Here is a 25,900-nt window from a genome sequence, read left to right as displayed (position 1 = left end):
CCTGGCCTGAAATTTTGCCAAGCCTACACACTGGAAGTGTGTAGGTAACAGAGAATGATAACCTTCATTTTGATCAGGCTGCACCCCTCTGGTTTTATATGGCCTGTGAAACTATGAAAGAAATGCTCCAGCTTTTTATTAGATCTACTGTAGAGCATTTAGAACTGCATGTCCTACTCAAGGTATGGACACACACAGTTTTCTATTAGGGCACTCACAGAACTGATCTCTTTCCTAATCGTCGTTAGCAATGCCTGACCTTCAGACCAATGAAGTGCACTGAAAGGATATTTTTAGTCAACTGTGTGCCTCCAAGGGGTCTCCCTTATGGTAGCTAGTTATGTCAGCTTTCCAGCTACGATGCTGGAACATTTGACAGGTTGGTATAGACCAAGGAGTTAAAAAAAAAAAACAACCCACAGTATCTTACTGTTTTGTTTCAAAAGGCAGCAGGGACAATTTTATCAGAATACTGAAGGAGTAAACATTAAATGTGTGACTTTCTGGAATGTCTCTCCCCCGGGAGACCTGTTCCCTGCCTTGCAGGCCTTTTCCCACCTGGACTAGGAGAGTGGGTCTGGACTGACTCCAGCTACAAAAGCTGAGACTGCTGAACAGACTCTTGGGCTGGGGTGCTATTTGGAAGGGGGTTGTTGCTATTTGGGGGGGGGCTATCTTTATTTTAGATCTTGTTATTTATGTGGAAATTGTTCAGTTTAGTTGTGTATTTTTAATGCTTTATTGTTTATGACTACTTTTGTTATGTTGTAATGCTTTTCATACTGTAAGCTGCCTTGAGCTTTGCTTGAACTGTGGAAAGGCAGCATACAAATACAATTATGTATGCATGCATGCAAATATGTATGTATAAAAAACAACCTTGCAGAGGTAGGCGTGACCACTTCTGTGTACTCTCCAACTCTATAGCTGGTGCTGCTTCATTTCAATCTCCAGTTTCTATCACCTGGACCAGTTTAGTAAGCGTATTATAATGGGAGGTCACATTCTAGGACTGCCAACTTTAAACTGACCTTGCTCCTGTGTCTTCACTAGTGAGCCAGTGTGCTGAAATTAAGTCAGTGAAGCTGCCCCCATAACCTCATCTGCAAAAAGCATCACCTGCTAAATTTCTGCCTGTCAGATTTCTTTTAAAAACAGGCAATCCAATGAACTGGGTGTTGGAACTAGTGTGTGTTGTCTCAACTTGATACCCTACAGATATTTTGGACAACATCTCCCTCTAGCTCGATACTTATGGTCCAAAATATCCATAGGGCACCAAGTTGGCGAAGGCTGATTTGATGCAATAAGTCTTTGCTCAAAACGTCTTCCCTTGTGAACATGTCCTGTACTTCTGTTCTGCCTTCTGCTTCTGGGAAACAGATTAGGCGACCAAAGACCTTATGGTCTTACTTGAGGATGTAGAATTATTTCAGTTGCTTATTGGCACAGACCTACATATCCTGCTTAGCTAGTCAGGCATCTGTCCATGAGTGCAGTTTCCCACATCCTCTTTTAAAACCAGTTACTGGTATCTTGTGACAAAATACAAACTCTCTTCAGTTTCTAATTTGTTTTCATGAACAAGGACTTAAAAGTGGAATGGCAAATGAGCCAACCGAGGGGAACTGAGGCCACGTGAAATTAGCTCCTCAATCACACTTATTTTTTCCATTATGTAAGACATGCCATTTTTCTGAGGGGACAGGACTTCATGGCACTTTCTTGCTCGTGTAGCTGACTCAGGTTCTTTGCAATAGCTACTATTAGGAGGATTGCAGGCAACGTAAGAAAACAGATCATTTCTACTTGCCCCATCTAGAGCACAGCTATAGTTGTGCGGGTGAAGGTTGTCCTTCCTATAGGATTGAGGCTACTGAGAGTCAAAGAAGTTATGCTATACCAAAAGAACATCCTGTCTATGATGGAAAGACACTTTCCCTTTCAGCACTTCTTTTGTATGGCAATTAACAGTCTCGGGGTGTGTACATATGTCCTGCTAACTCTGCATTGGGTTCTTTGTTGTTGTGGGAAGTGGTGCACCGCTGGTGTTAACCATAACTCACATCTGCCCTGCTGGTTGTTGTTTTTTAATGAAATATTGCATTTTTATGTGTTCCCCTCCCCCAACCTAGCTTTGCTCTGAATTGAAAAAAGAGTAACCTAACTGTGTTTTAAGTCAGTAACGTGTCAGCCCAAAATATTGCTGCCCAAGATGAAGAGCAGCAACTTCATTTTGCACCTATAAGTCAATGCCTGGAAGCAGACTTTTGCTTCAGCTCAGTTGATGGGACAGTGTCCCCAACCACACCAGAGGGTGGCAGGCTAACTTTGATGGGCCCAGGGCAGACAGCGTGGGCAGGGCAGGGCAGCCCTGTCATCCAACAGAGCAAGGGAGTTCAAGGGGAATGGCAGGAAGGCTGCTGCTCCCCCCCCCACATTCCAATATTTGCCACCTGAGGCCACCTCCTTACTCTGCCTAATGGTAGAGCTGGCATAGTCTAATAATTTCAACATGGTCTAATAATGATTTATATACTGCCCTTTACCAAAAGATCCCAGGGTGGTGGACAACATTGGTATACATCCACATGACAATGGCAGCTGAAATCATTAGCTTGTGTGTTCTCATTGGCATGAGATGGGAAGCAGAACACAGACACACACACACAATCTATACTGTGTAGTCTGCATGGAAGTGCCTTTGAAAGCCTCCTGGCAAAACAGGCTTTACAATGCAGCCTTCATAACGCAGCCTGCATGCACAATTCCAAATCCGACAAGGGAATCTCCCTTACTGGATTAGGGCAAATTATGTTTACGAGCAGTTTCTTTTTTAAAGTTATAGATCACCTTAGCATGAATTGATCTTTTTAAAAATTAAATCACACAGTACTGTAAGGCAAGGCTTAGGTTTATATTTTATTTATACACAGGGCTCTTTTCTAAGTCACCTCCCCCCATCCTCACGCATGCCAATTCCGAGAACCATTTCTACATCCGTGAACTTCTAGCTCAATGACTGTTCCTGACCAAGTTAATTATGCCTGCCTTTTTTCTCCACTCTCTCTCCAATGGCATAACTGCTTGGATCAGGAGAGTGGTCTCAGCAGCGAATGTAGCACAAAGTGAAAGGATGGTAGCAAGCAGGGAAGAAGAAAGGCTCTATCATTTCCTAAGACTGAGCTGCTATTTTAGTCAGCTGTAAAACTCTCCTTCCATCAGGGGAAGATGTATGGAGATGACAAGCAGCAGAAACCCAACAACCAGCAACCGGAAATGAGAATTAAGAGCTAGGGAGTCCCGTAAAATGCAAGGCTAGGAGGGCCTAACCATTTAATAACCAGCCTCGACATTTCCATTTAAACATACCGGTAGATTTGATTGATGCCAAAAAAATAAACAGGCACACAGAGAGCCATCTATGCATTACACAGAATGGGAATGTAGCATACTGGGCTAGGCCACTTCAGGTGAATGTTTTTAAAAATTATTTTTGAGAACACACCAAATGAAATTCTGTGCACAATGCAAGCCAGAACCTCAGGGAAGAAGATTTTGCACAGTTCTCTCCTTTATCTGCCAGTTTACTATGCACAGTGAGCTCATGGGTGCAGTCGGGGGGGGCAGGGGGCAGCTGCCCCCCCCAAATCAATACAAATCTGAGGTTCTGCATCCCACCCCCCAACAAAAATCCTGGCTACGTTCATGTGTGAGCTTATGACACAGCTTATGTTCAAAACACCCTCTCACACACTTGCATTATGAAATGGGACAGTCAGAATTCCATCATCCATAGAACTATGATAAAATACAGACAATCCATTCATTCCACAGCAAACCTTCCAGAATTGGTAGAAACATGTCTATTTTTCTTTTCTCCTTTCAAATGTCTAGAAGAGTGAGCCATTAACACCCCAGACCCTGAAACCTTGTCTTGGTTTATTTTCCACCCTGCTGCCAAAGTTTGTGAAGTCTGCTCTAAGCAAATTTATTGGATCAGCAAGTCGTCTTACTGAGAGTTCAGACCCTCTCTGTATCTGCATTCTGATATATAAAATAAGTAAACCCAAGCAAGAAATGATTGGATGACAGGCCACTGGCTTATGACATCATGATTTGCAGGAACCGGTACACCTATCCTGGTGACCTGGGTCCACCACACAGCAGCAAATGAAGTCATAGGGTGGTGAAGAAGTAGAATGGACTATGCCATTGCAGACTGCAGGTGAATGGTGACATTTTTAAATGTTCTACTACAGTTGTACCTCAGGTTAAGTACTTAATTTGTTTTGGAGGTCCGTACTTAACCTGAAACTCTTCTTAACCTGAAACACCACTTTAGCTAACGGGGCCTCCTGCTGCTGCTGCGCCGCCGGAGCATGGTTTCTGTTCTCATCCTGAAGCAAAGTTCTTAACCTGAGGTACTATTTCTGGGTTAGCGGAGTCTGTAACCTGAAGCGTATGTAACCTGAGGTACCACTGTACATTTAAATTGGGTCTCTTTCCCCCGCTAATTTTTAAAGTCTGAAAGGCAACTCATGCATCTCCCAGCTCCTTCCCCCAGACTTAGTGAGAGGCATGTGGTATCCCTTCGTCTACTACTTCCAGAGTCACCTGAACAGTCTGTCCCTTCATAACATCTGAAACCAACTTTAACTTGCACCCTGATTTTCAAGGAAACTCAGCCACCATCTCCCTCCCCATGCTGTGACATCCATCTTGCATCATATTGGCCGATAGTTAACACCTTTAAAATCTTCACTCGGGGGACCTCGTGTTTGGCAGATCAAGAGAGTGACTGTTGTTATGTGGATGGCAATAGCTTTAAAGTGACCTCATTGTGAATTTTAAGAAACCATTTGAATTCCCTGGACTCTCACTCTTGTCATGAGCATTCATGTTTTGCTATTTATAGAAAACCCCTCAGAACGGCACTGAAATATTCATTTATTTCTACCCATGCAAACGCCAACAGAGTAAAATGTGAAATCAGTCGCATAGCAAAAGAATACAGCACACAACAATTCCTTATTTAAAACAGAAGATTATTATAGCCTGCATTAAGAGCTACAAAATCAATGCACACGCATCTGAGAGCACAGTCTGGACATCTTCAAGTTCAGCAATGGCTGACACTACATTGTGTTTCCCCCTGTTAGTGAAGGTTTAAGGTCAGGATTGGCTAACCTGTGGTCCTTCAAGTGTAGTTGGACTACAGCCCCTCTCAGCTTTGGCCATTGGCCATGCTGGCTGGGGCTAATGGGAGAAGGAGCCCATTCTTTGGAGCTCCCCAGACCACCACAAACTAAAACAGCACACCAGCTAGTAATCTAGGCAAGAAATTCACTGTCTCTTTATGGTTTTCCTATTAAGGCACTGGGCTGGGGAAGACTTGGTACAGAAAGTTTCCCTTCATTCTAAGGTTCCTGAGTGCATTTTCCTCTGTGTTTTACACTAAAACAAATTGATCAGGAGTGTGCCTTCTGGCTCAAAGGAGAGGAAGGGAAGGAGAGGTGCCCACAACCCCAAGGATAATTTTGGCCCAGTAGCATTAACAACAGTTGAGAATAAAATGGAAGAATGCACATGTCATTATTACGAGGCTGTAATTCCGTTTGGGAAGCACAGAATAAACAAACAGGGCTTGGCAATAAAACAAGTAATTAGTTTGTATCATGTCAGCGCAACTGCTTTGAAAGTAATGAAACATTGTGTATCTGCACCATCTGAGGAGCTGGCTGAAATGCAACAATCTTGTTAAATTTAGGCAACCTTTGACTAATAGGAAAATGCAACAGATACAATCTCTGTTGGAGACCCATTGAACACAAGCTGTTCCTGGGTCTCTAGTCTCTCCATCACCTGAGATTTCTCACTGGCGCCAAGGTCCTTATGAAGTAATCCAGTTAGCTAAATAAATGCTACACAGCTGAAATCAATGACAAGAAGCATCCCTTCCCAGCGCAACGCCTTTCCTTTGAGTATGGATGAACAAGCAATGCTTACTGCGCCTACCATTGTTTTCATTGGTCAACAAATATATACGCGAAAGCATTTAACTATTTATCAGCTTATATTGGACAACTCGGCATCTGAAAACAATAAAGGGCAATTAATAGACAATACCAGTTTTGTTTTACAAGAGTTGTGGTGGCAGAACAGGGCGTGCTTTGAATTAGCTAAGAACTGGGAAGCTCAGGATGGAGACAGGTTGCTATTGCCAACAAAACAGCAGGTCAAACTCAAAGCACTCTGCTTATTAGGTCTCTGTACCATCAGAGCGGGACGCGGGTGATGCTGTGGGTTAAACCACAGAGCCTAGGACTTGCCGATCAGAAGGACGGCGGTTTGAATCCCCGTGACGGGGTGAGCTTCTGTTGCTCGGTCCCTGCTCCTGCCAACCTAGCAGTTTGAAAGTACATCAAGTGCAAGTAGATAAATAGGTACCGCTCCGGCAGGAAGGTAAACGGCGTTTCCGTGCACTGCTCTGCTTGGCCAGAAGCAGCTTAGTCATGCTGGCCACATGACGCGGAAGCTGTACGCTGGCTCCCTTGGCCAATAAAGCGAGATGAGCACTGGAACCCCAGAGTCGGTCACAACTGGACCTAATAGTCAGGGGTCCCTTTACCTTTACCTTTACCTTTACCATCAGAGCAGTCAGTAATAAGGGAAGCTGATCTCCCAAATGACCACTAGAGGTCAGCCATGTGGCAGAAGTTCGCTATGGCCATACATACTTTAAAAGCTAGCCTGGAATCTGAACTGTCAGTACTTTGCACAAGGAATTTGAGAGCAATAGGGAAATTTAGGTTTGCTCAATCAATAAAATTGGCTTTAAGTGCTCTATTGCCCTGATGCAGCAAACCTGCTTTAAAACCACTCCCAGGCCCGCCCACCCCATGGCATTTCCTTTTTGTGGTTACAAAGCAACAAGAAGATGCAATGGAAACTGAGCTGAACGAATTATTAACAGGAAGATGTATAAACACTGTACACTCATTGTCATGTCAAGTCCCCCGCAAACAAATCAGAACAAATACTCAGTAAAGACTGGGCAGGCACCAACCCGAATGTAAGCTTTGTGCGAACAAATCAGGATGAATTGCCAATAAACAGGTTTTGTGGAGGAGCCCTAGACACAGTCAAGCTAAAAGGCAACATGCGCTGATCCTCACTGGACAGGAAAAGGGGTCTAGTTGGAAGGAGGGAGGTGCCTTTATGTCTTCATCAGCTGTGCAGAAGAAGGAATTTCAGCTGTTTCTGATGGCTCCTGCTTGATATGGCTGATTAGTTTCTGTTTGGTTTCTTGGCATGAGAGAAGAACAGGACCTATGAACTCATTCACTAGCCTTCTGGTTCCAGATCCTGAGAATCCTCCTGTGCATTAAGGTGTAATGTAGCAACAGCAACCTTCTATGTTACTGGCAAAATGGCTTTTCTAGGACTGCCTAATGAATGGGAATAGGTGGGAGCTATCCAGGGCCTTCGACAGCAAACCTGATCTGCAAAAACCAGCAAGTGAAGTTTTTTACACTGCCCTAGGTGCCAACTCCCTGGGGCCCTGGGTTCCTAAGCACCCACAAAATTCCCCATGAAGAGTCCGGGCACCCACAAATTTCAGTGCCAGAGCTGCATGGCACCCACAGCCCTGGACACCCATGGCTGTGGGGCCAAGCTGGCACTCCTGCAACAAGCTACTACTAAAGGCACGCCAATGGCAGTGGCTTCAATAGTTGGTGCTATCCAAACAAAGCCATCTCTCTGATGGTTTAAGAGCAGGAATTCAATTCTGAAAAGGGGGGGGGACCCACTACTTTTGTGTAAATATACAGGCAGTGCTGCAAACTGTTGGAGCAATCAGCACCTTCGAGACAGAAGATGCAAAAGCCAAGCTGAGTTCCACCTGCAGCTAGAGCTTCTCAAAGTCTGCATTGGGATCCCTCAAACAATGCACACCTACTGGATCTAGTAAGCTGCTTCTGAAGTGCCCCCCAGTTTGTTGTTTAGGAATATAGGAAGCTGCTTCCCTGCTGACTCAGACTTGTGGTCTACCTAGCTCAGAGAATTGCGAGTCGAGGACCTGCCACCTGCATAGGAGTATAAGACGACACAAAGACACATTATTTTAGGTTAATGGGCAAAATTAGACCACAACTTTTATTGGTTACAGCCTGTGAGTAGTATTGGCTTAGGCACTGGATGAAACAGCAATACCAGACTCCACCCCGCACAGCCGGGAGTCGTCTCAGGGTTAACAACCAATGGGAGGAGCTTGTTGATGCAAATACAGTGGTACCTCGGGTTACATATGCTTCAGGTTACATATGCTTCAGGTTACAGACTCTGCTAACCCAGAAATAGTACCTTGGGTTAAGAACTTTGCTTAAGGACGAGAACAGAAATCGTGCAGCGGCAGCACAGCAGCAGTGGGAGGCCCCATTAGCTAAAGTGGTGCTTCAGGTTAAGAACAGTTTCAGGTTACGAACGGACCTCCGGAACGAATTAAGTACTTAACCCGAGGTACCACTGTACAACTGGAAGCTCTCCTCCATGAGAACAGACTGGGAGCAGAGCGCTGCCGCGGCTGTTTAAATGCGGCTAGCCCCGCCCACCAGCTGGCCCTATTGGATGGCTGGAAGGCTTGGCCACGGCAGCAGAACCAATCAGGAGCAGGGAGCCAACCACGCCTCCCTGCCCCAGCGGGAAGCTGTTCTGGCTCACAACCCCTCCCCTCTGGGAGGAGGAGAGGCCTTGTCTATGTACCAAGACTGGCAGAGAACTGCCTAGAGTTTCACACAATCTCTCCCAGCCCTACCTGGAGATGCTGGGAATTGAACCTGGGTCCTTCTGCATGCAAAGCAGCAGCTCTCCCTCTGAGCTATGGTCAGCAGGGCTGAGAAGAACCCTGTGGTCCTCCATATGATTCGGGACTCCAGCAACCATCATCTGCAGCCATTGCATCCATAAGAGCCACGGATCCCGCAGCCTTGACTGAGAGTACTGGTAGGCAGCATGGAGGATGTTTGCTGGACAGAAGGAACCCCCAGAGGAGGGAAGGGCAACAGCATTTCACTCACTCATTCTTGCTGCTATTGTGCAATCGCTGAAATCAGGTCAGTTTTCTTGAGCAGCAGCAGAAAAAGTGCTGGGAGCTGAGTATAAGCAACCCTTAGCTGGATGCTTCTTCGAAGTGCCAATGATCTCATTTGTCACCAACAGCAACTGTGCGATTTCGTTTCTAGCTACTAAAGAGGTTTGTCTTCCAGAAGTGTGAAAGCACAGTGGGTGAGCGACTGGGGGAATTGGATTTTCTCTGTCCTGAGTTTGGGCTGCATTCAGGAGGTTCATTTGGTACAAGGAGAATTGTAAAATTGTAGAGTTTGAAAGGGGTGATCATGTAGTCCAGGGGTCCCCAAACTAAGACCAGATAAGGCCTGAGGGACTCGTTTATCTGGCCCATGGCGACCCCCGCTGCCGCTGCCTGCTTTTACCGGTGCTGCGCTGCACGGCTGCCCACTTCCAGGTCGGAGGAGCACCGGAAATAGCTTGTGCGCATGCGTTATTTCCTGTGCACATCCGGGTCGGAGAAGGCCCGTGCACATGCTCACAAGCTATTTCTGGTGCTCCTCCGACCCGGAAGTGCGCCAGAAATAGCGTGTGCGCACGTGTATGGGCATGCACTCCTCTGGCCCGCCACGCGATCGGTGCTGGAGACACCGGCCCGAGGCCCGGTAAGTTTGCTGACCCCTGATCTAGTCCAATGCCCTGAAGAAAAACCTGTATAACTCATTCATTCTTCTGTGCCATAAGCTCAGTTGGTTAGAGCGTGGTGCTGATAAGGCCAAGGTTGCAGGTTCGATCCCTGTATGGGACAGCTGCATATTCCTGCATCGCAGGGGCTTGGATTAGATGATCCTCAGGGTCCTTTCCAGCTCCAGCATTCTATGATTTTGTGATTGATTTACAGTGGTACCTCCGGTTACATACGCTTCAGGTTACAGACGCTTCAGGTTACAGACTCTGCTAACCCAGAAGTAGTACCTCAGGTTAAGAACTTTGCTTCAGGATGAGAACAGAAATCGTGCAGCAGTGGCGTGGCAGCAGCAGGAGGCCCCATTAGCTTAAGTGGTGCTTCAGGTCAAGAACAGTTTCAGGTTAAGAAGAGGCCTCCAGAATGAATTAAGTTCTTAACCTGAGGTACCACTGTATAGTGAGTGAGTGAAAGAAAGAAAGAAAGAAAGAAAGAAAGAAAGAAAGAAAGAAAGAAAGACAGTGGTACCTCGGGTTTCAAATGCTTCAGGTTACAGACTCCACTAACCTGGAAGAAGTACCTTGGGTTAAGAACTTTACTTCAGGATGAGAACAGAAATTGCACAGCAGCAGGAGGAGGCCCCATTAGCTAAAGTGGTACCTCAGGTTAAGAATGCTTTCAGGTTAAGAAAGGACCTCCGGAACAAATTAAGTTCTTAACCCGAGGTACCACGGTATTGCATTTGTATTCCACCTTTCTGCTAAGGAGCTCAACGTGGCTCACGTGCTTCTCTTTCTCCTCATTTTATCCTCACAACAACCCTGAGGTTTTCATATGGAAAAATCTTTATTTTTTAAAAAGAAGTCTCTAACAAGTATGAGACATACAACCTATGTTTAAAAATCTCCAAGAGAGTTACAAAACCGCTAACAGGCCTAAGAAAAAGGCCATTAACAAGAATAGCAGGGAATATTTAGAGTTCTCACAGGGGAAAAAATACAAATGATTTTATACAATTCTTTATCTTGTGGGTCAGCTGCAGCCATTTCTGGATACGACTGATCTTGCCATCTTTATGCATGCTCTAGGCACTTCGAAATTAGATTAATTACAACATACTTTCCAGGAGACTGCCTTTGAGAAACGTTCATAAACACTGGGGCAAAACAACACTGCTAATGGAAGCCTGGTCTTTTGTCCATACAACAGCAGTATTACATTAGCTGTGCTGGCTCCCCAGTTCTTTGGGGGTTCAGCTCAAAGTGCTGGTTATCACCTTTCAATTCCTTAGATGTTTGAGGCCAGGGGAGTTAAAATACCAGCTCCTCACACATGAATCTTCGTGCCTCCCTCCCTAAGCCAAGCAGAAGCTACCCGAGCTTTGGAAAGTAGGCCCCAAGCCTCTGACAAGATGCTGGAGCCCTTCTGCCTCCCTCCCAAAGCTGGGATATGCCATTTTGGACCAACCGGGGGTGCAGCATACAAGTCTGCCTGTCAGTGGCGTAGCGTGGGTTGTCAGCACCCGGGGCAAGGCAAGTAATTTGCGCCCCCTAACCCGTGGATTTGCGCCCCCTAACCCTAACCCCCAGATGTTGCGCCCAGTGCGGCCGGCCCTCCCTGCACCCCCCACGCTACGCCACTGCTGCCTGTATTTCTGCGGTTTAAAACTAAACCAGCAAGTTCAACAGCCAGGCCTAGGATAGCCTGTTGTGGGTGGACTTAGTTGCAAGTGAGTTTATGACCATATTGTTCAACATGATCGGAAGACCGTGAAGTGAACATGCTCCTTTTTAACATAGTTTGGCAAAGGTTTTGTTTTAAACTGACCCTCTGATTTAGATCACCTTTTCCATAAATACAGATATACGAGGCAGCTTGAATTGACCCAAGTTAATAAAATCTTGTGCCACACAACTCATCCCACCAGCATTTTCTGACAGACATCAAACTTTAATCACATTTATAGCCCACATGTCTTGCAGGGAGCTCCGGGTAGGTCATCCTGTTTTATCATCCCTCAACCCTGAGAGGTAACTTAAGCCAGTGGTGGCTTGGTCCAAGCGGAGAGCTGTAAGAATCTGTCCGTGTCCCATTGTTGTTCAATATCTTTATAAATGACTTTGATGAAGGTCTGACCTGCTGGGAGCCTGAAGGGCCCTGCCCTGCTTCTCTCCACCTGGCTTGGGGCAGGGCCTGACAGGCTCCATAAAGGACTGCTGCTGGGCAGAGAGGGCTCCGTTTTTGTTTTTTAAATTGCTTTTATTTTTTATCTATGTCATTTTAAATTATGATTGCTAATAATGCTGTATTCTTTAGATTTTATGATTTATATGGAAATTGTTTTCCATTTGGTTGTGTACTTTTTGATGTGTTTTATTTATTGCTTGGGACGCGGGTGGCGCTGTGGGTTAAACCACGGAGCCTAGGGCTTGCCAATCAGAAGGTCGGTGGTTTGAATCCCCACAACAGGGTGAGCTCCCGTTGCTCGGTCCCTGCTCCTGCCCACCTAGCAGTTCGAAAGCACGTCAAAGTGTAAGTAGATAAATAGGTACTGCTCCAGTGGGAAGGTAAACAGCATTTCCATGCGCGGCTCTGGTTTGCCAGAAGCGGCTTAGTCATCTAGCTACATGACCCAGAAGATGTACGCCGGCTCCCTCGGCCAATAAAGCAAGATGAGCACCGCAACCCCAGAATGGTCCATGACTGGACCTAATGGTCAGGGTTCCCTTTACCTTTACCTATTGCTTATGACTTTTGTTATGTTGGTAATTATGTAAATCTTGTCATGTTGCAAGCCGTCTTGAGCATTGTTTTAACTATGGAAAGACGGCATACAAATAAAATGATGATGATGATGATGAAGAAGAAATTGAGGAGATGCTCATATAATCTGAAGATGGCAAACCGGGAGGAGCAGCTAATACCACAGAGGACAGAATCAGAATTCAAGAAGACCTTAACAGATTGGAGAACTGGGCCCAAACTAACAAAATGTACGGTACTTCAGTAGGGACAAAAGCATGGTTCCTACACTTAGATAGGAATATCTAGCTGCACAAATATAAGATGTGGGGGGACAACACTTGGCTTGCCCATAGTACAAGTAAAAAGGATCTAGGGGTCTTAATAGACCACAAGCTTAGTAGACCACAGACCATAAACATGAGTCAACAATGTGAAGCAGCAGCAAAAAAAAAGCCAATTGCCCTACCTGGTGGCGAGTCCTGCTGGTGCATACAGCATGTCTAGTCCAAAGTCCAGCAGACAGGAAACACAGACTAGAATCAAACCCAAAGCACAGTCCTGCAGAGGCCCTGGAGCATCTAACCCAAAGTCTATCAAAATGGGCAACTGAGCAGACACAGCACCTCAGCTCTGCTTCCCTTTTATGCCTGGCATGTTGATTGCAGCATCTGGGCTTGATGAGGCACACGACCCTCACCTGTCCTGAGACCACTCCAGCTGAGGAATCTCACACCTGCACCCCAAGCAAATGACCCCCATCTGGGCTGCCAGCCCTTGCCTGCCTCAGCCTCCTAGAGTGTCCCTCTCACTGCTCCCTTGTTCTGGCCTGAGACTAGTGGCTGGGAGTCTTTTAAACTGTTTCTAAACTGTTTCTAAACTGTTTTGGTTTGGTGTTTAATGAGGGCGAGGGTTGTTTTACTTGGGGTGGGAGCAGTGCTGGATTTAAGTATAGGCTAAGTAGGCTGAAGCCTAGGGCCTCTAAATCTAGGGGCCCTTGCCAGCCTGCCCACTCCCCAGTGCCGCAGTCTCCCCTCTCCCAAATTGCAAGCCCAAGACTTCATGCAAGGGCCGGGCAACTCAGGCCCAGGAACTATGAGACTCAGGGCTAGCCAGTGGGGCCCAGTTTGAAGGAGAGGGGCCCAACTTGATTTTTTTTTTCTTGTAGGGCCCCAGTTCACAGCCAAAGTCTTCAAAATCTTATAGATATAAATAAAATCCATCTAGATTGCCCTGGTGCAGGGGCCCCCTTAGGAGTGGACCACAGGGCCCAATTTGGCCCAGTTGCTCCAATTGCCTTAAGGTCAGCCCTGATGAGACTGTGCAGGGGTTGGACTGACAAGCCCTGCACCTTCTAGGTCCCTGGTGTCACTATTCAGAGTACAGACTCAAGGACTTGTTATGGAAATAAAGGGAGGGTGCACTTATTGGAAATCAGTTTTGGCACCTCCCCCCCTTCAAAAAAAGAAAACCCCGGATGATGAGCCCAGCCACCTTTTATTCACAGTTGCATAAGCACTACACTACAGCATGGCCATAAACCTGTACGTTCAACCACTGAAATATACACCCAATAAGTACCAATGGAGATTTAAGTTACTTCTTTATGAATGGACTCTGTATTTTGTGAATTACCTAAGAGCTACCAATAGGGTGCTCTAGAATCTTACAGCTAACCAATCGGGTACTACCAAACAGTGCCCCTAATTGCTGAAAGCAGGTAATCAGCAGGGAATGCTTCATTTGCAAGGAATCGTACAAAACAAAGTGGCACTAATAAAGAAAAGTTCCAGGGTGGCATCAGAAAGCAAACTAAAAATGCTTTTGCAGTTCATCAGAACTATCCAGCAATATCAAGTTACATGAAAACTGCTGCTATTAACAGGAACCTTTTTGTTGGTTAATTGATTCGGCAACTTCCATGCACATGACGTGTGAGGCTAAGTTCCTCTCCAAAGAGCTAAATGATAACTCATCAGAGGCAGCTAGAGTTGCAAATGGCAACAAAATATCTGTGAAAGGAAGAGGAGCAGGTTTGCTCAAGTGTGTTGCAGGTAGAAATACTGTTTGTAATGAAGTGAGAGCAGTAGTTGCTCGAATTAACGAATAAGAAAGTTTTGAGAATTTACATGCTAGATTAAAATTGATTAATTCATTGAGAAGGGGATTGTAAGAAAAACACTGGAGCCTAATTTGAATAGTAGAGTGCCTGGTATCTGGTGGGCAATATCATCCTTTATTTCCACACTGTGACTGCAGACCAAATGACTTGTCAGGAGAGCTGTGAGATTCAGGTGAGGGTCAGATGCTTTGTCAATCCCAGCAGGTATATAACAGGAAGACCGTCCTGGCGAGGCCTGCATCCAAGTATAAGTGACAGGGGTTGGGAAGGACAGGATCATGGAGATCTGGTGGTGTTTTCCCAGTAGCATTTTATACTTTGAGAACACCCTTTAAAAAAATAAATTATCCTGCATTTAGCATAATACATTGGGTGTAGATACAGGCACGTTATGTACTTTTATAAATAGAAGAACAATGGGAAAGAAAGGGAACAAATTTGCCGCTTTGGTGTGCCTGGAGAATAATTAAGTGTGTTAATTGTGCGCAGTGACAAATGCATTCTAATAACTTCGTTATGAACTGTTATCATACAACATGCTGCTGAGAAGCTCTTAACCTCATAAACAAGGTTTTCTGCCTGCAAAGGCATCTGCAAATAAAATTGCATTTTATTATGGGTGCTCACCTCCATCCTTTATTTGTCTTGCATCTCTGTTCTTGCTTGAGTGCCAAACTGCTGATTGTAACCTCCAGTGCTCTAGAAACAAACAGTAGGATTTTAAACCCCATTGATCTCAAGGGGAGGGATTGCAGCACACATTCAACTCTCCCATTTTAAATAATTGCGCTTAAATGCACTTGACTGTTGCCATATCCAATGTAATAATGGCAAATGGGCTAAGCAGAACCCCCTAATGATATTTCCTGCATTATTTCTTTGCAAATTGCAATTTGGTTCAAAACCATAGTGCTTCTCAGCAGGCATGAGACGTATTTGCATGAGCCGAGGTTTCCTTTATTTTTAAAAATGTGGCTCCTCGTATTACCCACTCTGCTCTGCTGTCCATCCCTTTATCTTCCCACAATTCATATTGCACTTGAGAGCTCCTATCCAGTAGTGTCACAAAGGATGCATGTCCATGCGTGCGTGCGCTCGGAGATGTTTCCTTAACGTCCTTCCAAATTTCTGCATGAAGTCTAATTGCATCGCCTTCAAGCAACGTTCTGAGCACTGACCCAAATAGTTTTACGCATTTTATTTCCACCAGATGAACAGCCATTTCAGTGATTAGCATGATGCTTAAGCAGGAGCTGCCCCCCCCATCTAAAGATTCCTTTTCTCCAAAAGAAAAAAAACTGAAAACCCCAAACTGCAATTCATGGTGGTTAAGACATGTGTCCTTTGGTGACATTGAGCTAGGTTCAACAATGAAGAGAACATCAGTTTGCAGCTGTTTTGACGGTATAATATGATTCCAAAAAGCAGAGGCAGAAGGGAATCAGCAGGTAGCATATTCAGGGTATAAATTAAGGCAGGGGCAACTAATCTGAGTCACACAGGATATTGCTGGACTTCAATGTCCATCATCCTACACCATGGGCCCCATTGACTGGGGCTAATGGGAGACATGGGCGTAGCTAGGTTTTTTGTTGGGAGGGGGGGCCACCCAAAGTTGCTTAGCTTTGCTCTCTTTTTTAAGGAAATCGGGATAAATTCAATTCAGTTCACATTTAAAGACGAAACTATCAAATTTGCACTTCCCCCAAACAATATGAGTTCCCATTCGCAGGCATCTTTCGAAATTCACACATCTGTGAATGTTGCAATGCAGTTCTCTGATCAAACAATGTTTACCGAAGCACATATATTAAGGGAAAGTGTGCAGAGAAAATGAAAATATTAGTGAAAAGGGCACAGTAAATATATTGTACTAGGGTAAGTTGTTTGAAAGCATCTGCACGTTAGTTAAAATTGCATACAAAAATGTTTATTAGGAGAAACTCACACTGAAAGGTTGATTTTTCACAAAGTTTTTCTTAAAAAGAAGTGTGGAGAACTGAATTTAAGTGAAGAGGTTATTATAGAGGTATATAACATGATGCAGGGTGTGAAGAAAGCAGATAGAGAAGAGATTTTTCTCCCTCTCATATACTACTTGAACCCAGGGTCACTTGGTGAATCTGAATTTGGCAGAGACAGGACAAGTAAAAGAAAGCATTTTTTTCCACCCTGCATAGTTAAAATATTCAATTTGCTGCAGGAAGAAGCATCAATGGCCACCAATGGGTGTCTTTAAGAGAGGATTAAGCAAATGCATGGAGGATAAGACTGTCAATGGCTGCTAGCCATGATGGTTATGTTCCACCTCCACTGTCACAGGCAGTATATCCACGAAGACCAGTGGGCTGGGAATCATGAGAAGAGTGCTGTTGTGTTCAGTGTGGTGTTCAGAGCCAGTGTGGTGTAGTGGTTAAGAGCGGTAGACTCGTAATCTGGTGAACCGGGTTCGCTTCCCTGCTCCTTCACATGCAGCTGCTGGGTGACCTTGAACTAGTCACACTTCTCTGAAGTCTCTCAGCCCCACTCACCTCACAGAGTGTTTGTTGTGGGGGAGGAAGGGAAAGGAGGTTGTTAGCCGCTTTGAGACTCCTTTGGGTAGTGATAAAGCGGGATATCAAATCCAAACTCTTTTTCTTCTTCTTCAGGTCTTGCTGGCATACTTCTACAGGCATCTGGCTGAAACAAGAGAGAAAAGGGAGATTCTGGGCAAGATTCTTAGTCAAGGTGGGTGGGGAAAAGCTGAAATGCTTCCATGCAGGCTGCAGAATTACAACCAGGAGACAGAAGGATGCTGGACTAGAAAGACTTCTGGCCTGATCCAGCTCTTCCCATGTTAGGCTTCCAGCATAGGAACAGTGTGTACCTTCACCAGGGCATTTGACATCCCCCTGCAAGAAATCCTCAGGCTGCTCCTGCTCACCTGAAGGATAGGGAAGTTCCCGCGCCAGGGCTTTTTTCAGCTGGAACTCACCTGAACTCAGTTCCAGCATCTGTCAGGTGGGTTCCATTGCCATTAAAAGAGGTGTTCATGTGAGTTCTGGCATCTCTTTCTAGAGGAAAAAAAGCACAGCCCCCGCACGGTATCAAGGATCCAGCTTGCTAGAGGGATACTTGGGTTGGAGGCATTCTGGGAGAGCCATAGTTTGTCCCTGGCTCTGCAGCAGCGAACTGAGCTGCCATCTGATGATGCTGGCCCGCCCAGCCTTCTTAGGCTTCCGTGGCATGGTCCAGTTGCTGGCTCCATTTAGTCTGGAGATGTGCTGGTGGACCTCCAAGCTTCCACAAATGTGAAGTGCTGTGGTACATGCAAGTAGCATGAGCAAAATCAAGACATCCTGCAGATACAGCTTGTTGGCTGAGAGTTACTATTGATAATGCAAGCATCCTGAAACATGGGAAGCTGCCTTAGATGGAGTCACAATAAGCTGAAAGACCCACATATATGAAAATATAAGGTAAAAGGTAAAGGGACCCTGACCATTAGGTCCAGTCATGGCCAACTCTAGGGTTGTGGCACTCATCTCACTTTACGAGGGAGCCGGCGTACAGCTTCTGGGTCATGTGGCCAGCATGACTAAGCCGCTTCTGGCGAACCAGAGCAGCGCACGGAAACGCCGTTTACCTTCCCACCGGAGCGGTACCTATTTATCTACTAGCACTTTGACGTGCTTTCGAACTGCTAGGTTGGCAGGAGTTGGGACCGAGCAACGGGAGCTCACCCCGTCGCGGGGATTTGAACCACTGACCTTCTGATTGGCAAGTCCTAGGCTCTGTGGTTTAACCCACAGCGCCACCCGCATCCCATATGAAAATATAAAGTACAGTGGTACCTCAGGTTACATATGCTTCAGGTTACATACGCTTCAGGTTACAGACTCCGCTAACCCAGAAATAGTGCTTCAGGTTAAGAATTTGCTTCAAGATGAGAACAGAAATCGTGCTCTGGCAGTGCGGCAGCAGCAGGAGGCCCCATTAGTTAAAGTGGTGCTTCAGGTTAAGAACAGTTTCAGGTTAAGTACGGACCTCTGGAACGAATTAAATACTTAACCTGAGGTACCACTGTACTCCAAAGAACAAACATACTGAAAAGGACAATCAACAACAATACAAAAAGGACAATGAACTATAATAGATTTGATTTGACCATTAAGACTTTTTGAAAGATGTCCACTTAGTCCTAAGTTCTTGAGAAAGGATATTAACCCAGAAGGACACTTCGTGCATCTGATAAGGTGGATCGTGGTCCACAAAAGCTCACAGTGGTTTATTGGGTTTGTTGCAGCAGATCGTTATAGCTACTACCCCTCTGAGAACTTTAACAATCTGGGTACTTCTCCATTCTTACTATGACATTGCAGGGCCTCACGTCTCTCCTTCATAGGAGATTAATCATCATGTATTTTCATAAATTGAGCAAGACCTGGTGAGTTCTCCTCCCCTTGGTGAAAAACCACCTTCTTTGACAAGGCAGGAGAGAAATGCTACAGACGACTAGACAGCAGGATTGGCGTTGAGAGATGCAATTAAAACAAGCTCCCAGAAGCTGAAAAACTAATTTCCCCCCTGCAAAATAACTTACCTGAACAGAAGACAATGGAACTGTTTTGTGGTCTGATTTGGACTCTTTTCCAAGGTGAGAACTAGAGGTGTGGAATAAGTCGGGCTTTCCACTGGGTGCATTCTGCTGGGGAAGGTGCAGGCTCAGGAATCCCCATCTTTCCTCCCCCCCTTCATTCTTTTGGTCAATGATAAAAATCTTGAAATCAAGGCTTGCGCAGAAATCTGCGGAGCAAGGATAAAATGCTTGCGCTTGAGCTTTCCACCCCAGAAGGAAGCAATCAGAGATACTTGCATAATGAGAAATGTGATTAGTATGGGGATTTAAATGTTCGTTTGTTTAATGCATTTATATCCCACCTTTTCCTCCAAGGAGCTCAGCGTGGTGTAGATGGTTCTCCCTCCCCCCATTTAATCATCACAACAAGCTTATGAGGCAAAATGAGGTAGGCTAGGCTCAGAGGCAATGACTGGTCCAAGGTCATCCCATGAGCTTCATGGCTGAATGGGAATTTGAGCATGAGAATGGGCCATTTCTGTGGTGGCTCCCCATTTGTGGAAAGCTCTCCCCAGGGGCTTGTCTGGCACCCTCATTGCATATCTTTAAGCACCAGAAGAAAGCCTCTCCCAGGCCTTTGGCTAATTAATCCATCTATGACCTTTTAAACTATGTGAACGCATGGGTGGGTTGCTTTGTTTGTTAACATGTTATGTATTTCTCTGTTTTTATGCTGTAAACCGCCCTGTTGTCCCCAGATGAAGGGAGGTATATAAATTCAATATACAGTGGTACCTTGGGTTAAGTACTTAATTTGTTCTGGAGGTCTGTACTTAACCTGAAACTGTTCTTAACCTGAAACACCACTTTAGCTAATGGGGCCTCCTGCTGCCGCTGGGCTGCCGGAGCACGATTTCTGTTCTCATCCTGAAGCAAATTCTTAACCTGAAGCACTATTTCTGGGTTAGCGGAGTCTGTAACCTGAAGCGTATGTAACCTGAAGCATATGTAACCTGAGGTACCACTGTACTGATTTTATACAGTGGTACCTCGGTTTTCAAACGTAATCCATTCTGGAAGACTGTTCAGGTTCCGAAACAGAAAACTCAGTATGGAAGCCACATTTCATGCTTGACTTCTGAGGCCCGTTCAAAAACTGAAGCACTTACCGGTACTTCCAGGTTTACAGCGTTCCAAAACCAGGGTACCACGTTCGAAAACCAGGGTAGCACGGTATTAAATCATAGTCTCCAGCTTATTGTTTTCAGTCACATCTACACCATATATTTACAGCACTCTTATACCACGTGATGAGTTATGGAGAACGCCATGAAATGTGGTTTGTTAAGGGTGCTGACCTCACATACCTACAATTCCCAGCAACCTTAGCAAACTATAGTTCCCAGGGTTCTCCATGAAAAGAGTGTTATAAATGTGTGGTCGATGTAACTGAAGCCTTAGCAATATTCAGGATCGTTCCCCCTAAAGCATAACCATTAAAGCAACAGATTTTGTGGCAAGCAATATGGCTCCATCCATTTTGGAACAGACGATTTTGTGTGTAATAGCTCTGAATATGCTTAACGTATGATTTGTTCTGAGTGAGAAGTATTTCCTTTCTCGTTCTCTTTTTTGCAGTTTGTTGGACGCTGGACGGCCCTGAAACAGTCACTGCACCTCTTGGTGGCTCACTGTCTGTCCAGTGTAGATATGGAAAGGAGGATGAAAAATCTGTCAAATACTGGTGCAAAGAAGAAGGTTTGACCCTCTGTTCTAGTAGCCACACCGTCCGTACAACTAGGATGGAGGCAGAGGGGATGGATGACAGAATGTCCATTAAAGACAACCACACATTCCATAAATTCACTGTGACCATGGAAAACCTCACTAATGAAGATGCCGGGACCTATATCTGTGGGGTAGAGAGAGCATATAACATCTGGCATCCAGTGGAAGTTATCATTACAGGTACACTTCCCCACTGCTGCATTTACTCTTATAGGGAGAGGGCCATTGTGTCTACAAAAGAAGCTAATGCACTCCAGCAGAGCCATTCCTTCCATGAGGCAGGGGGAGGCATCTGCCTCAGGTTGCAGATTCTGAGGGGCGGGAAGTGGCTAGAAATGTGTGCCAGCTTGATGCCCTAGGATGCAGTGGAAGACGCTGTTCCGTCACCAGGGCTACAAGCCTGGTCAGATGTCAGATTTTGTGCATAGAATGTGGAATGCGCCATCTTGTCCTTCACCTCGGGCGACAAAATGGCTTGGGCCACTCCAGACTCTAGCTTCCTAAAGCTGGAATTGTGTGATGGTTTGATACGGGTTGCACTCAGAACCTTGAGAACAGCACCTTTCTTTTTAAAAGAGAGCATGCTTCTGGCCCTTGAGAGCTACAGGATTAGATTTGAAGGTGGGTAATGGTTGGTGGTGACATCTCAGAAGTGGGGAGAGTAGCAGGCCTTGGAAGAATCCATAGGCATCTAGGACTATCGGCTTGACTAGCAAAAGCAAAGTCAATCCCACCAAGTATGTGGGGTGTGTATATTGGTTGAAGCATGCAGTCTTTTTGGCGAACAATTTCACTTGCTTTGGCCCATCATTTTACGCAGGCAGGTTCAGCTGTTGTCAGTGTTTTGACCACTTAAGTAAAGGTAAAGGGACCCCTGACCATTAGGTCCAGTCGTGGCCGACTCTGGGGTTGCAGCGCTCATCTCACTTTATTGGCTGAGGAAGCCGGCGTACAGCTTCCGGGTCATGTGGCCAGCATGACTAAGCTGCTTCTGGTGAACCAGAGCAGCACAAGGAAACGCCGTTTACCTTCCCACCAGAGTGGTACCTATTTATCTACTTGCACTTTGACGTGCTTTTGAACTGCTAGGCTGGCAGGAGCAGGGACCGAGCAACGGGAGCTCACCCTGTTGCGGGGATTCGAACAGCTGAACTTCTGATGGGCAAGTCCTAGGCTCTGTGGTTTAACCCACAGCGCCACCCGTGTCCCTTTGATCACTTAGGCCAAGCCTTTTTATTTTCGAAGACATTTGATAGGTGACCGGTGCTTATTGTTTTTATCGACTACTCTTTCCGGTTTTGTATAATCTGAGAGCTAGATTCAGCTAAATAACTGTTCTAGTGGGAGCCAGCACAACAAGTCCCACTACTACAATAGGGCTTTCCTCCCTCCCCTACCCATGCCACCCTCCTCCATGACCCCCTCCACATCACCTCTGGGGTCAGTAGAGGGTGGGTCACCCCATCAGTCAAGCAGACATGCTTGCATTGGTGTATCAATCTCCTTAAACTCTACTTTGGGCTTCACCCTAAGGCTTGATTTTACTGCTGGTAAGCTTTTAAATGCAAAGGGTTTATTTGTAAACTGCTTTCAATATTACTGGGATTTGTAAACTGCTTCGAATACTATTTTATAATAGGAAAGCAGTATGTTGTTGTTTAGTCATTTAGTCATGTCCGACTCTTTGTGACCCGATGGACCAGAGCACACCAGGCACTCCTGTCTTCCACTGCCTCCCGCAGTTTGGTCAGACTCATGCTGGTAGCTTCGAGAACACTGTCCAACCATCTCGCCCTCTGTTGTCCCCTTCTCCTTGTGCTCTCCATCTTTCCCAACATCAGGGTCTTTTCCAGGGAGTCTTCTCTTCTCATGAGGTGGCCAAAGTATTGGAGCCTCAGCTTCACGATCTGTCCTTCCAGTGAGCACTCAGGACCGATTTCCTTAAGAATGGATAGGTTTGATCTTATTGCAGTCCATGGGACTCTCAAGAGTCTCCTCCAGCACCAGGAAAGCAGTATATGAATATTTAAATGAAACACATGCAACTTTTGCAGGTTTGCCACAAGCTCTGATGGATCAGGGCACAGGTCTAGCATTCAGCTGCCTCTTCATTTAGTGTTTTCCTTTTATTTCGTATTGCATGGCTGGCTCTAAGTAGCATCAACTTGCAAACCATTTGAACCCACACCAAAATCTCCTGTTAAAAAAATAAATCTGAAAAGATGAATAAATTCCCTAGGTTAGGATTTGACTGTGCATGTTTTTCCTCCCCCTGCAGATTCTGTTCCTTCGACCCATTTTGGAAGCATGGAACAAGCAACAGAAGAGCCAGCTGTATCTCCCATAGATCCTGAAAGGTGCCATAATCCTTTACACCCTGTATGTTCCAGGGAGGACTCCCAATCTAGCCTATTATAATAGCTGGGTGCCAAGTCCAGCTGAATGCCAAGTCTAATTGTAATGAAGAGCCAGGGGCCAACTTTCCCACCCATGGCAAAAATGTTACTGTATATTCATTCATACTGCTTCTAATCTACCTTTCTTTTTCTTTTCTTTTTTATCTGCCAGCATCTATCTCTTTTTTTAATATTAAATTTTTATTTCAAAACCAAAAAAAAATTATAAGCATCAAATTCAAAATCCATATTCATTTTCTAACATAAGCCTATTACATAGATTACCTAAATGAAAATATATCTAATTGCTTTAGGTGCTTTAGGCTTCCCTTTGCTATATGTAAATACAACACAATTAACAAATTGTATTATAAATGATATTATAGATTCCCATATACCCCTCACTCCCCTTCACCCATGTGTGATCTCAATATTTTACTTCTTCCATCTTGTTGTGTTGTTTCTAATCTACCTTTCTACGACAACAAAAAAGCCTCAAGGCAGTATAGAAATGAAATAAATGCACATTTAATTCATGCTCATACTGCTTGCATGTGTCATTATGGCAGTGAAAAGAAAGAAAGAAAGAAAGAAAGAAAGAAAGAAAGAAAGAAAGAAAGAAAGAAACTAGTGGAACATTTCTCTCTTTAGAACCCAGCCTAGCAACACTGATTTCCTGCTCCTGGTCATGTGGAAAATCCCCGTCTTCCTAGCTATGATGGCCGCCGTGGTTTGGGTGCATGTATGGTACAGGAAGACCAGAGGAAGCTCCAACCCCAAGGCTCCAGAGACTGAAGAAGAGCTTTAAGGTATCCCATCTAAGGGTAACCAACTCTCGCTGATGACTCAGTCGTGTCATTAATTTCCAGATTTCCAGGGATGTTGTGAGAAAGTGAGAAGGTCTACCTGGTAGTTGCACACTTTGGCCCTGCCAACACTGATACCCAAGAGATAATTTACATGCCAAGTATAGACAATCCAGGATCCTATTAGAAACTAGTAAGGCCTTTGCTGCTGCAGTTAACAATTTTTTTTTTCTATTCCTCTTCTCAGTACTTGGCCAATGTGGGTTTTTTTTTATCCTAAATCAAGTCAGGTTACTCATACTCCAAAGGCCTCTTTCACAAATTATTGCACAGCCCAAATCCATGTTTTCCAGATGTTGCAGAGAAATGTTGCTGATTGCAGATCCCTGGCAAATTACTAGCACAACACACCCAAGGTGACCACATGTATTAGACAAGCAGGTGTGATGGGTTTACAAAGCACATGTAAAATGTTTTGCATTTTGCCTGAAAAATGTATGGAACAGCCTGGAGCGTTGGATGGTTTTATACCACCAAGCTCTGCTTGATTCTGATATTATTACCTACCTAATTATCCAGAGTCAAAACCAGATAGTAGTCCCACAAATAACTTGTACGTTGTTCCTCCTTCAAACTAACTTTAACCCTTGATTTTTTCTGTACGAACAAGAGGTCTTTATTGGGATAAGCAATGACACAAAGTCCAAGATAAGAAAGAGGAACCCAACAAAACACCACAGCTCAGGTGCTGCTACTTTAATGTGGAATCTTTTCTTGTTGCTTTTCTGTAGCTGATGAACCATCTCTTTCTTAGCCTAGGAGTCGATCAAGGCATGAGCACCATCCTCCCAGTTCCCTGTACAGAAATTCAGTGACCACCTGCAGGAGGAAGCTTTCTTCTCATTTCCCAAAGCAGAAGGCTTTGACCTAAAATGCACTATGGAACTGTGACCTCTTGGTTGTTTCAGAGCCCTCAGAAACTTGTGCGGTGGTGGAGCAGGAGAGAACACTCTCTGCAGCAGTCCCATCATTGTTGAACTCCTTTTCCCACAGCTGTGTCTTGTGCCTTCACTGTACAGTTTCCACTGAACGCTGAGGTTGCACCTCTTTATCCAAGCCTTTGATACTTGACGTGTCTATTTTTTTAGGACCCACCCAATTCTTGCAATTTGTTTTTAACTGTCTTCAAGGTTGTTTAGACCCTCTCTAGGACCTTAGCATGAGGGGCAAGTAATAAACCAAAGCAATACGAGAGGAAAGCAAAGCCTCAGCTCATTGTAATTCTCCTTCATCAAACATGGGCAAAAGCATACTAAAATATTGAATAGCTTGGCTGGCCTGCTGATTGACCAGCTCAGCTCTAAGCTGTCCCTGTTTTAGGCAAGCCTGCCTTTTGCTCAAGGAAGCTGTGCCAGCCACACAGATGCCATCCAGCTGGCACTCCTTACTTGGTTCTGAGAGTCAAGCCAGATCATCTGGCTGCCCTAACCCTCTTCCCCGGTGTCTCACAGCCCATCTTCCAACACTTTCTGCCCAGTCAGAAGAGGATGGATTTGTGCCGTTGATACACCCAGACCCAGTGTCTGCTCCTCGAGGCCCTGCAAATCGCCCTCACCTGGTGACATGGGCATATCCAGGATTTGGGGGGGCGGCAGGCAGAACCTCAGTTTGCTATGTATTTTTTATTGATGGGGGGCAGGTACCCCTCCCTGCCCCCTCCCCTTGGTGAGTTGC

The 25,900-nt window shown here is 45.2% G+C and overlaps 1 protein-coding gene and 1 long non-coding RNA gene across 2 annotated transcripts in view; both read left to right on the top strand.

The window, feature by feature from the left end:
* Window positions 1-25,900, top strand: part of LOC309525736 — a 227,262-nt gene that overhangs the window by 188,039 nt on the left and 13,323 nt on the right. The gene's annotated exons all lie outside the window — the stretch shown is intronic.
* Window positions 19,103-25,809, top strand: LOC309525712 (CMRF35-like molecule 6). Its single transcript, XM_082211174.1, has 5 exons — window positions 19,103-19,254; window positions 20,815-21,144; window positions 23,243-23,321; window positions 24,012-24,169; window positions 24,981-25,809. The coding sequence occupies exons 1-4, from the start codon at window positions 19,215-19,217 to the stop codon at window positions 24,166-24,168; spliced, it is 606 nt and encodes a 201-aa protein (XP_082067300.1). The 5' UTR covers window positions 19,103-19,214; the 3' UTR covers window position 24,169; window positions 24,981-25,809.

The sequence above is a fragment of the Podarcis vaucheri genome (genome assembly GCF_965113315.1).
Source record: "Podarcis vaucheri genome assembly, chromosome: 2".
Classification (NCBI taxonomy): domain Eukaryota; kingdom Metazoa; phylum Chordata; class Lepidosauria; order Squamata; family Lacertidae; genus Podarcis; species Podarcis vaucheri.
This window is presented reverse-complemented; position numbering and strand designations above follow the sequence as displayed.